The sequence below is a fragment of the Oncorhynchus tshawytscha genome, linkage group LG01, assembly GCF_018296145.1.
Source record: "Oncorhynchus tshawytscha isolate Ot180627B linkage group LG01, Otsh_v2.0, whole genome shotgun sequence".
Taxonomy (NCBI): domain Eukaryota; kingdom Metazoa; phylum Chordata; class Actinopteri; order Salmoniformes; family Salmonidae; genus Oncorhynchus; species Oncorhynchus tshawytscha.
In genome coordinates, this window is record NC_056429.1 from 23,602,329 (window position 1) to 23,614,896 (window position 12,568).

Consider the following 12,568-nt stretch of genomic DNA (forward strand, 5'->3'; position numbering starts at 1 on the left):
TAAAGTTCTTGATTTGACTGAGACTCCTTGCCTACACTGTTTTCATATGCCCACAGCGTGGATTCAACCGAGCACAAAACAAGTGGGAACAACAACAACCAAGCTGTGTCACACAAATGCTTTGGTTGGCTGTGGAGGGCAGCTTCCTGGGGTGGACAGCGGGAAGCGGCGGCATGGGAGTGCCATCTGAAAGACAACTCTCAGAGGTGGCAGAGCAGCAGAGGAGAAAGCACAGAGGAGATGACACACCTCCCACAGCGACAGAGAGAGAGAGAGTGAGAGTGAGAGAGAGAGAGAGAGAGAGGGGAGGGGCGGGGGAAAGAATGATAGGATACAAGTCCTATTTTTATCCCCAGTAGAGCTCAGGGACAGAGCTAAAGAGAGGAGTGCTCAGGAGACAGTATTGGTGGCCCCACACAGAGGAGATATGGAGACTGGCTGGGGGTGACCCCTCCAGATACAGCTGCACAACAATGCAACAGTCCAGCCCACACACAATCAGGCTTTACTCAGACTACCAGGTACTGTAGCTACACTCCTGAGGAGCTGAGAGGAATACATTATGAGAGCCAGCTGCCACACACTCAAGGACACACACACACACACACACCTCAGATCACATCTGCGTCAGTACACACCTCTCATAATTAATTCTGGCTTTATTTCAGAAGTTTGGCTTTAAAAGACAAAGATAAAAGCGGTGCTATATGGCGATAGACATTCTTCTAGGGACAGTCTTGTGAAAATCTCCTCAGTTGACAAGGCTGCACAGCAGAGGTAACACAGTGGGGAATAAAAGTTCAGTTTCATGTTAGAGAATTGTAGAATGAAATTCCAGGCCAATCCCATGCTACTGTGGCCAGTGTATAAAGCTCTCTCTCTCTCTCTAGCCGTGGACACGGTGAAGCAGGTGTAATGAGCCCTCTCTCACTCTCACTCCCCCTGACCCCTCATTCCCCAGCACAGCCCAGCACAGCCTCCTTTCACTCCATATTTCTTTTTCTTTCATTCTTTCTTCCCTCTCTCTCTCCTTCTCCTCTCATTACACATTCCAGAGCGTATCTCAGTTCCCGGGGGTCGTCAGGCGGTAGGGAGGGATGGAGAAGGAGAGGAAAAGGAGGGGGGAGAGGGCGACGCAATGCTTGAAATTCTGCTCACAGCCAAAGCAATTTCCTGGCAAGCGCGGTGCTGTCAGCTGCTCTGATGGCTGGCTGTGAAATATTGTGGCTGGGAGTGGGCCGGCAGCAGGCTCTGGCAGGCAGATCGATTGAGACCGAGAGGAAGAGCGGGAAACAACAAAAAAGGGAAAAAGAAAGCAAAACACAGCCGCCATTAAGGCAGCTCCATCAGGCAGTTGAAGGAGTTCCCACTTCCCAGTGTCTGCTAGAGGCAGAAAGCCCTCTAATCGGCAACGCTCACCCAGGTAAAGGGAGGAGGGTGTGGAGGGTGTTGGGACTTCGGAACCACCTAGTGGGATTTTTTACACACACGTAAAATGACCCTTCCCCCTGTTAAAGTACAGCTCAAATGATGGAGTACTGCATGAAATGGCATCATTTTCTCTGGTACCAAGCTTCTGCAGCGTAAAGTATAGCTTGGCTCGACTGCTTTGCTCTGTTAACAATGTAAAGTATAGCTTGGCTCGACTGCTTTGCTCTGTTAACAATGTAAAGTATAGCTTGGCTCGACTGCTTTGCTCTGTTAACAATGTAAAGTATAGCTTGGCTCGACTGCTTTGCTCTGTTAACAATGTAAAGTATAGCTTGGCTCGACTGCTTTGCTCTGTTAACAATGTAAAGTATAGCTTGGCTCGACTGCTTTGCTCTGTTAACAATGTAAAGTATAGCTTGGCTCGACTGCTTTGCTCTGTTAACAATGTAAAGTATAGCTTGGCTCGACTGCTTTGCTCTGTTAACAATGTAAAGTATAGCTTGGCTCGACTGCTTTGCTCTGTTAACAACGTAAAGTATAGCTTGGCTCGACTGCTTTGCTCTGTTAACAATGTAAATTAAGAATCAAAATTAAATGTTTGCACAGCATTGGGTCGCTTAAATGGCCACGCTCCAGCGGTTTACTCCAGAATTATACAAAAGATTCAAGCTGGGAAGCCAAGTGAATCACCAACAGCATCTCCCAGTCTCCAAACAAGGAGTCACTCGACCCTAAGTGGTGAGTCCCCTTAATATCTCAAGGACAATGGAAGTACAATGATACAGTGAAGTTCAATCCAGCCCACAATGTCAACTGAGAGTTAGCATAACAGTCTCCTAATGTGCTGTCAATCACAGGCAGACAGGACTGTGAGGCTGGAGCAGTGATTGATTGTTTAATTACCAACCCACTTTGACCTAGAGAATTGTTCATTTGAAATTGTAATCAAGCAATTAGAGGCAATTAAGAAATGTAGAGAAGGAAAGTCAAAAGACAATCTGAGTGTAGAGGCTTTACAAATTAAATGTCTCAGAGAGAGAGAGGGAGGGAGAGAGAGAGAGGGAGAGAGAGAGAGAGGGAGAGAGACCAGCTTGTTAGGTAGCAGTTCCTACAACTCAATAGAAGGAATTGGACTCAACTTGATCTGAACTGGGGTTGCTCCAGTTTAGTTTAATGGGGAAGGTCAAATTAATTTGGTCAGACAAGTACTTATCTGCTACATATTAATTAGTCTAGGCCATAAACGGTTTGGCTTATCTTAACACAGATCTTTTTTGGGGGGGGATTTAAGCAGGATTACAGACTAAAGGCAGATTCTCTCACAAAGCCCTTAGCATCAGCAATACCTCTAAAAGAAACCCTAGCTAGGTTCAGTGGAACTTACTGCATCAAACGTTTCCTCTCTGCTAACATTATTAACATACAGCTGGAACTCCAACATCCAGGGCACGTAGAGTGTTTATACATTTAGAATAAAACCTAGAAGTATCCATGTATGACTGGGGAGCAGAGTTATGAGTGATACAGTGCATTCGGTGGGTGGGTCCCAGTGGGATACAGAGAGAGAACAGACATGGCAGCGCTCAATCCTGTAAGCCCCTCATTCTCTCTCTGCCACAGACTGATTGATGGACGTATTTGTTCCTTTTTAACACAGAGGTGACTTGTAATCAAGCTGAACGGGCACTCAGACAGCACTCTGCAACAGGGCTGTTAATGCTTCGTAAGCAGCTGCATCTGTCTGGAAGCCCTGTGTGCCAGGAAAGTCTGTTACTCCATCTATCCACCTCCCAACCTCTCACACACCCTGGGTCTGTTTGGTGGATCTATGCCCCCATTGTGTCACCAAAGCATCTTTAGTACAAACAGCACGAAACTAGAGAGACACCCCAAATGGCTTCCTCTGCCGTGCCATTTTCTTGTTCTTTGCCTGTGAGAGCCAGACAGTTCTGCTTCAAACTGGAATAGGCGGTTAAGGAATTGAAAAGGGGGAGTAATGATGGCGACAAATTGGCCGTAAATCTCTGAAATGGATAAGAAATGGGCCGATGACACCAGAGGACATCTCAACAGACAGACGAAAATAGCATTGTCCCCAAGCGCCCTGAACACAGCAGACAAAGACTCCCCACAGGAAAAAGGAAAAGAAAGTAGAGCCAGGAGGAGGAGGGGGGTTCAAGGTGCAATTTTCCATCTAGCAGGCATGACAGGACCAAATACATTTGTTTCAGACATACAATTAATTTTGTAATATTAAAAAGGTCAGAAATGAACCATAGCAATACTGGCCCTTTTGTCATCCTTAACAAATGATCCAAAATGCCGCTATCAGATTGGTGGGGATACATTCACTATGATGAATGTTCTGAGTAATCAGCCAATCAAAAATAATGATTATTCTCCTTTGATAAATGGGCTGGGAAAGCATTGCATTAGTTAGGAGATGGGTCCAGTTGTTTCTTCACTCTTCACAGATATATTTTCTTGCATCACTGACTCTGTGAAATTTTTGCTTTTGACCAATGCGCAGCTGTGGATGTGAAATTACAGGATTTATACAACTATTCATACAGTGCCTTGCGAAAGTATTCGGCCCCCTTGAACTTTGTGACCTTTTGCCACATTTCAGGCTTCAAACATAAAGATATAAAACTTTATTTTTTGTGAAGAATCAACAACAAGTGGGACACAATCATGAAGTGGAACGACATTTATTGGATATTTCAAACTTTTTTAACAAATCAAAAACTGAAAAATTGGACGTGCAAAATTATTCAGCCCCTTTACTTTCAGTGCAGCAAACTCTCTCCAGAAGTTCAGTGAGGATTTCTGAATGATCCAATGTTGACCTAAATGACTAATGATGATAAATACAATCCACCTGTGTGTAATCAAGTCTCCGTATAAATGCACCTGCACTGTGATAGTCTCAGAGGTCCGTTAAAAGCGCAGAGAGCATCATGAAGAACAAGGAACACACCAGGCAGGTCCGAGATACTGTTGTGAAGAAGTTTAAAGCCGGATTTGGATACAAAAAGATTTCCCAAGCTTTAAACATCCCAAGGAGCACTGTGAAAGTGATAATATTGAAATGGAAGGAGTATCAGACCACTGCAAATCTACCAAGACCTGGCCGTCCCTCTAAACTTTCAGCTCATACAAGGAGAAGACTGATCAGAGATGCAGCCAAGAGGCCCATGATCACTCTGGATGAACTGCAGAGATCTACAGCTGAGGTGGGAGACTCTGTCCATAGGACAACAATCAGTCGTATATTGCACAAATCTGGCCTTTATGGAAGAGTGGCAAGAAGAAAGCCATTTCTTAAAGATATCCATAAAAAGTGTTGTTTAAAGTTTGCCACAAGCCACCTGGGAGACACACCAAACATGTGGAAGAAGGTGCTCTGGTCAGATGAAACCAAAATGGAACTTTTTGGCAACAATGCATAACGTTATGTTTGGCGTAAAAGCAACACAGCTCATCACCCTGAACACACCATCCCCACTGTCAAACATGGTGGTGGCAGCATCATGGTTTGGGCCTGCTTTTCTTCAGCAGGGACAGGGAAGTTGGTTAAAATTGATGGGAAGATGGATGGAGCCAAATACAGGACCATTCTGGAAGAAAACCTGATGGAGTCTGCAAAAGACCTGAGACTGGGACGGAGATTTGTCTTCCAACAAGACAATGATCCAAAACATAAAGCAAAATCTACAATGGAATGGTTCAAAAATAAACATATCCAGGTGTTAGAATGGCCAAGTCAAAGTCCAGACCTGAATCCAATCGAGAATCTGTGGAAAGAACTGAAAACTGCTGTTCACAAATGCTCTCCATCCAACCTCACTGAGCTTGAGCTGTTTTGCAAGGAGGAATGGGAAAAAATGTCAGTCTCTAGATGTGCAAAACTGATAGAGACATACCCCAAGCGACTTACAGCTGTAATCACAGCAAAAGGTGGCGCTACAAAGTATTAACTTAAGGGGGCTGAATAATTTTGCACGCCCAATTTTTCAGTTTTTGATTTGTTAAAAAAGTTTGAAATATCCAATAAATGTCGTTCCACTTCATGATTGTGTCCCACTTGTTGTTGATTCTTCACAAAAAAATACAGTTTTATATCTTTATGTTTGAAGCCTAAAATATGGCAAAAGGTCGCAAAGTTCAAGGGGGCCGAATACTTTCGCAAGGCACTGTATGTCCTACATTCAGATGCCTTCAGAGCTAATAAGGATGTAAGTTGACAGCTTTGCTAAGAAGCCATTCAAATCTGTATTTAATGAAAATAAATCTTTGTCAATCAAGCTTAGATAAATGGCTTCTTAGAGATGATCAAAAAAGGAGGGATCTTTCTCTAATGAAACAGAGATACAATTATACATTTTCCAAAATAAAAAACAAGACTTCTATATAACTAAAAGGGATGAAATAAATGCTGTTGCAGTCTGACTGTCACTGAGCCCTTTCCTAAAGCTAGAGAAATGGCTTCGGTTTGACATTCTTCAAGAGTCAAATGGCCAGTGACAGCTTGGAATCCTCTGCGTCTGCAACCATCTGCCAGCTAGAGGGAAGCGGACAAATAAAGAGTAGCATGTTAGCCCGGCACTGATCTCCTCCTGTTGTCCTCAGACCGTGGCCTTGTAGCCTCATTAGTGGATATGCACAGTGTGAGACAGCAATGGATGGAGGGCCAGGCCCCTGGCCATAGAACTGGCACTGGGACTGGCATGTGGGAGCCCCAAATCTGAGTGCTGTGTCTGATGTGATTAGCTGGAGAGAGGCAGCCCAGTCTTCTCCTCTGACAGGGCCAGTCGGCCACAGTCAGGGCAGGGGATGGGTTAGGAGAGAGTGGGGCTGATGTGATGTGGGCACACGGCCCTAGTTGGGATTGTACTGTATGGATGGATGTAGTGTTGAGGGTGCTGGGGGGTTAAGACACTGTGAGGTGGTGAAGGGGTGGAGAGCTTAATGAGAGTTCTCCTTCCAGCCACTGGATCTGCCAGTGGAATCATAATTACACATGTGGGTAGCAGGCAGGCAGAGGCTCTCTTTCGCAGCCCGTGGCTCTGCACTGAGCTACATGTGCATGTTCTCTATTGGAGTTAGAGTGCATTGGAGTGAGACACTACCGGTTAAAAGTTTTAGAACACCTACTCATTCAAGGGTTTTTCTTCATTTGGACTATTTTCTACAATGTAGAATAATAGTGAAGTCATCAATACTATGAAATAACACATATGGACCCATGTAACTCTTAACCCACTGTTCCTAGGCCATCATTGAAAATAAGAATGTGTTCTAAATAAAAGGTAAAATAAATAAATGTAGTAAACCAAAACGTCTTAAACAAATCAAAATATTTGTTATATTTGAGATTCTCAAATAGCCACCCTTTGCCTTGATGACAGCTTTGTGCATTCTCTCAACCAGCTTCACCTGGAATGCTTTTCCAACAGTCTTGAAAGTGCTTCCACATATGGTGAGCACTTGTTGGCTGCTTTTCCTTCACTCTGTGGTCCGACTCATCCCAAACCATCTCAATTAGTTTGAGGTCGGGGGATTGTTGAGGCCAGGTCATCTGATGCAGGCCTCCATCATTCTCCTTTTTGGTCAAATAGCCCTTATACAGCCTGGAGGTGTGTTGGGCCATTGTCCTTTTGAAAAACAAATTATAGTCTTACTAAGCTTAAACCAGATGGGATGGCCTATCACTGCAGAATGATGTTCTAGCCATATTGGTTAAGTGTGGCTTGAATTCTGAAATAAATCACAGACAGTGTCACCAGCAAAGCACCCCCACACCATAATTCCTCCTCCATGCTTTACGGTTGGCAATACACATGCGGAGGTCATCCGTTTACCCACACCGTGTCTCACAAAGACATAGTAGCTGGAACCAAAAATGTCCAATTTGGACTCCAGACCAAAGGACAGATTTCCAGTGGTCTAATGTTCATTGCTCATGTTTCTTGGTCCAATCAAGTCTCTTCTTCTTATTGGTGTCCTTTAGTAGTGGTTTCTTTGCAGCAATTCGACCATGAAGGCCTGATTCACGCAGTCTCCTCTGAACAATTGATGTTGAGATGTGTCTGTTACTTGAACTTTGTGAAGCATTTATTTATTTCTGAGGCTGGTAACTCTAATGAACTTATCCTCTGCAGCAGAGGTAACTCTGGTTCTTCCTTTCCTGTGGCGGTCCTCATGAGAGCCAGTTTCATCATAGCGCTTGATGGTTTTTGCAACTGCACTTTTTCGCTTACTGCATGATTCCATATGTCTTATTTCATAGTTCTGATGTCTTCACTATTATTCTACAATGTAGAAAATAGTAAAAATAAAGAAAAACCCTTGAATGAGTAGGTGTCCTAAAACTTTTGACCAGTAGTGTATGTGCATGATTATGAGAGTGAATGCAAATGGTGCTGTGTGGTTGTGTCAGAGAAAGAGACAGAGAGAGAGAGAGAGAGAGAGAGAGAGAGAGAGAGAAAGAGAGCAAGAGAGAGAGAGAGGGTACCTACAGTATGTACTTGTGTGTGGTGTGTGTTTTGATGTGAGTGTGTGTATGTAGTTTGCAGAAGTGTGAGGGACATGAGTGGATCATTCTGCCATGAAGGAGCCCATCGATCAGCGTGTCAGTGCTAGGGGAAAAGGTTAAACTGAGGGGCGCGCCCCTTTGCTCAGCAGAACGCCCTGGTCTTATCAGGATTAGAAAGTGTAAGAAAGGGCAGACGATTCCCAGGACAGACTCTGACCTTCAGTAATCTAACAACCTGCGTTTCCACTTATAATTAACATGAAGGGAAAAAAAACACAAGGGCCAGGTCCTCTAAGAAAGAAAGTGCAAGCTGAATATAGAGTTCACAACAGACACCGGCACCTTAGTACTATCTAATGTCCCAGAGACCTACAGTACACGTTACAGAGAGCTGCTGAGTATCAATCCCAAAGCACCTTTCTTCAGTTCCACAGGAGTGAACTAAGCACTAAACTGGAAATAGAGTTCAGAACAGAGTTCAAACCTCAACTCAGGTGTTTTATATACGGAGTGTATAAAACATTAAGAACCTTCCTAATATTGAGTTGAACCCCCTTTTTTGCCCTCGGAACAGCCTCAATTCGTCAGGGCATGGACTCTACAAGGTGTCAAAAGCATTCTACAGTGAGGCTGGCCCATGTTGACTCCAATGGCACACACACACAATCCATGTCTCAATTGTCTTAAGGCTTAAAAGTCCTTCTTTAGCCGTCTCCTCCCTTTCATCTACACTGATTGAAGTGGATTTAACAAGTGACATAAATAAGGGATCATAGCTTTCACCTGGATTCACCTGGTCAATCTATGTCATGGAAAGAGTGGGTGTTCTTAATGTTTTGTCCACCCAGTGTAGAGCTAGGATCTCTGTGGAATTTCAGCCCATTCTTGACTCTGAAAAGGTTGTATGTTGTGTGCTTCAGGGTGAAGAATGCACAGCCCATACTACTGTATAAAGTGTGTAATACAGATCTTAGAAGCAGGTTGGAGATTGGGACTCACTGCGTCTTGGCTGAGCTGGACAATGAGCTGTTTGACGGCGTGGAGGGTGGGGTGGACCCAGGGGGACGGCTCCTGCCAGTGACGGTTCAGATCAAAACCCATAAGAGAGCACCTGGAAATGACCATACACACATGAGTTTAATATTTTCTGATACCTACAACACTAATTCATTCAATCAGCAATCAATTTTTTCTTTCAGATTTTCACTAAACAGTCAATTAGCTTTAACTACCTGATTGTTCTACAAGAATCAATCTGCACATACACTACATGGCCAGAAGTATATGGACACCCCTTCAAATGAGTGGATTTGGCTATTTCAGCCACACCCGTTTCTGACAGGTACATAAAATCCAGCACATAGAGCCATGCAATCTCCATAGACAAACATAGGCAGTAGAATTGCCCGTACTGAAGTGCTCTGTGACTTTCAACATGGCACCGTCATAGGATACCACCTTTCCAACAAGTCAGTTGGTATTATTTCTGCCCTGCTAGAGCTGGAAGCGACGTCAGCACAATAACGTTTTGTCGGGGGGTTCGTGAAATGGGTTTCCATGGCTGACCAACAGCACACAAACCTAAGATGACCAGGCGCAATGCCAAGCGTCGGCTGGAGCGATGTAAAGCTTGCCGCCATTGGACTCTGGAACAGTGGGAACACGTTCTCTGGAGTGATGAATCGCGTTTCACCATCTGGCAATCCAGATGGACTAATTTGGGTTTGGCGGATGCCATGAGAATGCTACCTGTACCAATCCAACTGTAAACTTTGGTGGAGGAGGAATAATGGTCTGGGGCTGTTTTTCATGGTTCGTGCTGGGCCCCTTAGTTTCAGTGAAGGGAAATCGTAACGATACAGCATACAATTACATTCTAGACAATTCTGTGCTTCCAACTTCGTGGCAACAGTTTGGGGAAGGCCCTTTCCTGTTTCAGCATGACAATGCCCCCATACACAAAGCGAGGTCCATACAGAAATGGTTTGTCAAGATCGGTGTGGAAGAACTTACATTAGGGCTTCAGAGTGGGGCAGTGGTCTAAGGCACTGCATCTCAGTTCAACAGGCATCACTACAATCCCTGGTTCGATTCCAGGCTGTATCACATCTTGCCGTGATTGGGAGTCGCAGAGCACAATTGGCCCAGCATCATCCGGGTCTGGTCGGGGTAGGCTGTCATAGTAAATAATAATTTGTTCTTAACTGACTTGTCGAGTTAAATAAAGGTAAAAAAAAAAAAATTGTCTGGCCTGCAGGGCCCTGACCTCAACTCCTGTTGAATGAGGACGAGCTCAGTTTGAAAAGTTTGTTATTGGAAAGTTCTTGGTAGCTAGCTAGCTTCTTAGTTTGGATCCCGCGACGCAGTTGGCATCAGTTGCTGGGACTGCTTGTCTCTTTCCAGTGATCCTGATGGCCAAGGATGGGTCTGAGGAGCTATTTGGCGTCGCTGCTAGCTAGCTGCATATCAAGCTAGCGGGGTTTTCTTGAACACAGCCCGCGATGCAGTTAGCCATTGTGCCTGGGACCGCTGATTTTCCTGGGTTTGTGGCTGTCTAGATCCCTGCTGTTTGTTGTTTTCAATTTTCCCCGTGACCTGCCCTGTCTGGAACTGCGAGGAGTAACAGTGTAACTTAAGTTGCTAGCTACTGTGACAAAGACCAAAGCCGGTGAGAGTACGGTTGAGGACAGTGGTGTCTCTCTGTCACACGCGAAGGATGTTTTAAACTAGATCTACAAGCATTTGTTACAACAACAAGAAAATAGCTTGAAGTGTTTGTCCAAATACTGGTGGATTCTACTAATACAAGAATGGATGACCTAACTAGAGAGGTCCAGGACCTGAAGAACAGTTTGCAGTTCTTCCGGAGTCAGCTCAATGAGTTGAAACAGGAGAATGGCAAGATGACAGCAATCTGTAAGTCATTGAGAGAGGACATCAGTTCTGTGTGTGAATCCATGCTAACAATGATAGATAAATCAGTCTCGAAGGACAATCAAGGCGGAACAACATGGTTGTGGACGGAATTGCAGAATCTGTACATGAGACCTGGATGGAATCTGAGGACAAAGTGAGGGAAATGATCTCTGAGAAATTGAAGATGGACCACAGGACGATTGAGGTGGAGCGTGCCCACAGGACTGGTAAAACCACCACCGGCCTGGTGATAGGCCTAAGCCCGATAGTGGTCAAGTTCCTGAGGTTCAAGGACAAGGTAGCTGTTCTGGAAAGAGCCAAGAACTTGAGAGGAACGTATATCTTCCTGAACGAGGACTATCCTGAAGCTGTGCGCCAGAAGAGGAAAGTAACTGATCCCAGACATGAAAGCTGCCAGAGTGCATGGGGACATTGCTTACATCCGTTGTTTTTTTTATTTTTTTCATTTCACCTTTATTTAACCAGGTAGGCAAGTTGAGAACAAGTTCTCATTTACAATTGCGACCTGGCCAAGATAAAGCAAAGCAGTTTGACACATACAACAACGCAGAGTTACACATGGAGTAAAACAAACATTCAGTCAATAATACAGTAGAAAAATAAGTCTATATACAATGTGAGCAAATGAGGTGAGATAAGGGAGGTAAAGGCAAAAAAAGGCCATGGTGGAGAAGTAAATACAGTATAGCAAGTAAAACACTGGAATGGTAGATTTGCAGTGGAAGAATGTGCAAAGTAGAAATAGAAATAATGGGGTGCAAAGGAGCAAAATAAATAAATAAATAAATACAGTAGGGGAAGAGGTAGTTGTTTGGGCTAAATTATAGATGGGCTATGTACAGGTGCAGTAATCTGTGAGCTGCTCTGACAGCTGGTGCTTAAAGCTAGTGAAGGAGATTAGAGTTTCCAGTTTCAGAGATTTTTGTAGTTCGGTCCAGTCATTGGCAGCAGAGAACTGGAAGGAGAGGTGGCCAAAGGAAGAATTGGCTTTGGGGGTGACAGGCTCATTGTCCACCCTCCCTCCCAGAAGCCTGGAAGGGATGACCTATGTGTTCGTAGCTTCAACCCCGCATCACACACACACACACACACACACACACACACACACACACACACACACACACACACACACACACACACACACACACACACACACACACACACACACACACACACACACACACACACAATCAATTAATGGACTGCTTGTCACACCCTGGCCTTAGTATTATTAGTTTTCTTTGTTATTTTGGTTAGGTCAGGGTGTGACATGGGTGATGTATGTGTTTTTGTCTAGGGGTTTTGTATGTTTATGGGGGTGTTTCCTATCTAGGTGTTTTTATAAGTCTATGGTTGCCTAGATTGGTTCTCAATTAGAGGCAGCTGTCTATCGTTGTCTCTGATTGGGAACCATATTTAGGCAGCCATATTGTTTGGGTATTTTGTGGGTGATCGTTCCTGTTCCAGTGTGCAAGTGGTTACGTTATGGGACTGTATCGTCTTTGTTCATTTATGGCGGTTTGTTGCTTTTGTTCATTGTTTAAGTATTCCCATTAAATATGGATTATATTCACGCTGCATCTTGGTCCTCCTCTCTTTCACCCGAAGACAGTCGTTACACTGCTGAATGTATATATTTTTCTCTTGCTTTGTTGGCTCTTT

At 44.3% G+C, this 12,568-nt stretch overlaps 1 protein-coding gene across 1 annotated transcript in view; it reads right to left on the minus strand.

Annotated features, from left to right (window-relative positions):
• The window catches only part of LOC112246650 (cytosolic carboxypeptidase 6), a 455,449-nt gene that overhangs the window by 19,311 nt on the left and 423,570 nt on the right, over nucleotides 1–12,568 (minus strand). The window contains exon 9 of the mRNA XM_024415160.2: nucleotides 8,969–9,080. Within this exon, the coding sequence (XP_024270928.1) occupies nucleotides 8,969–9,080 (112 nt within the window). The remainder of the gene's footprint in view (nucleotides 1–8,968; nucleotides 9,081–12,568) is intronic.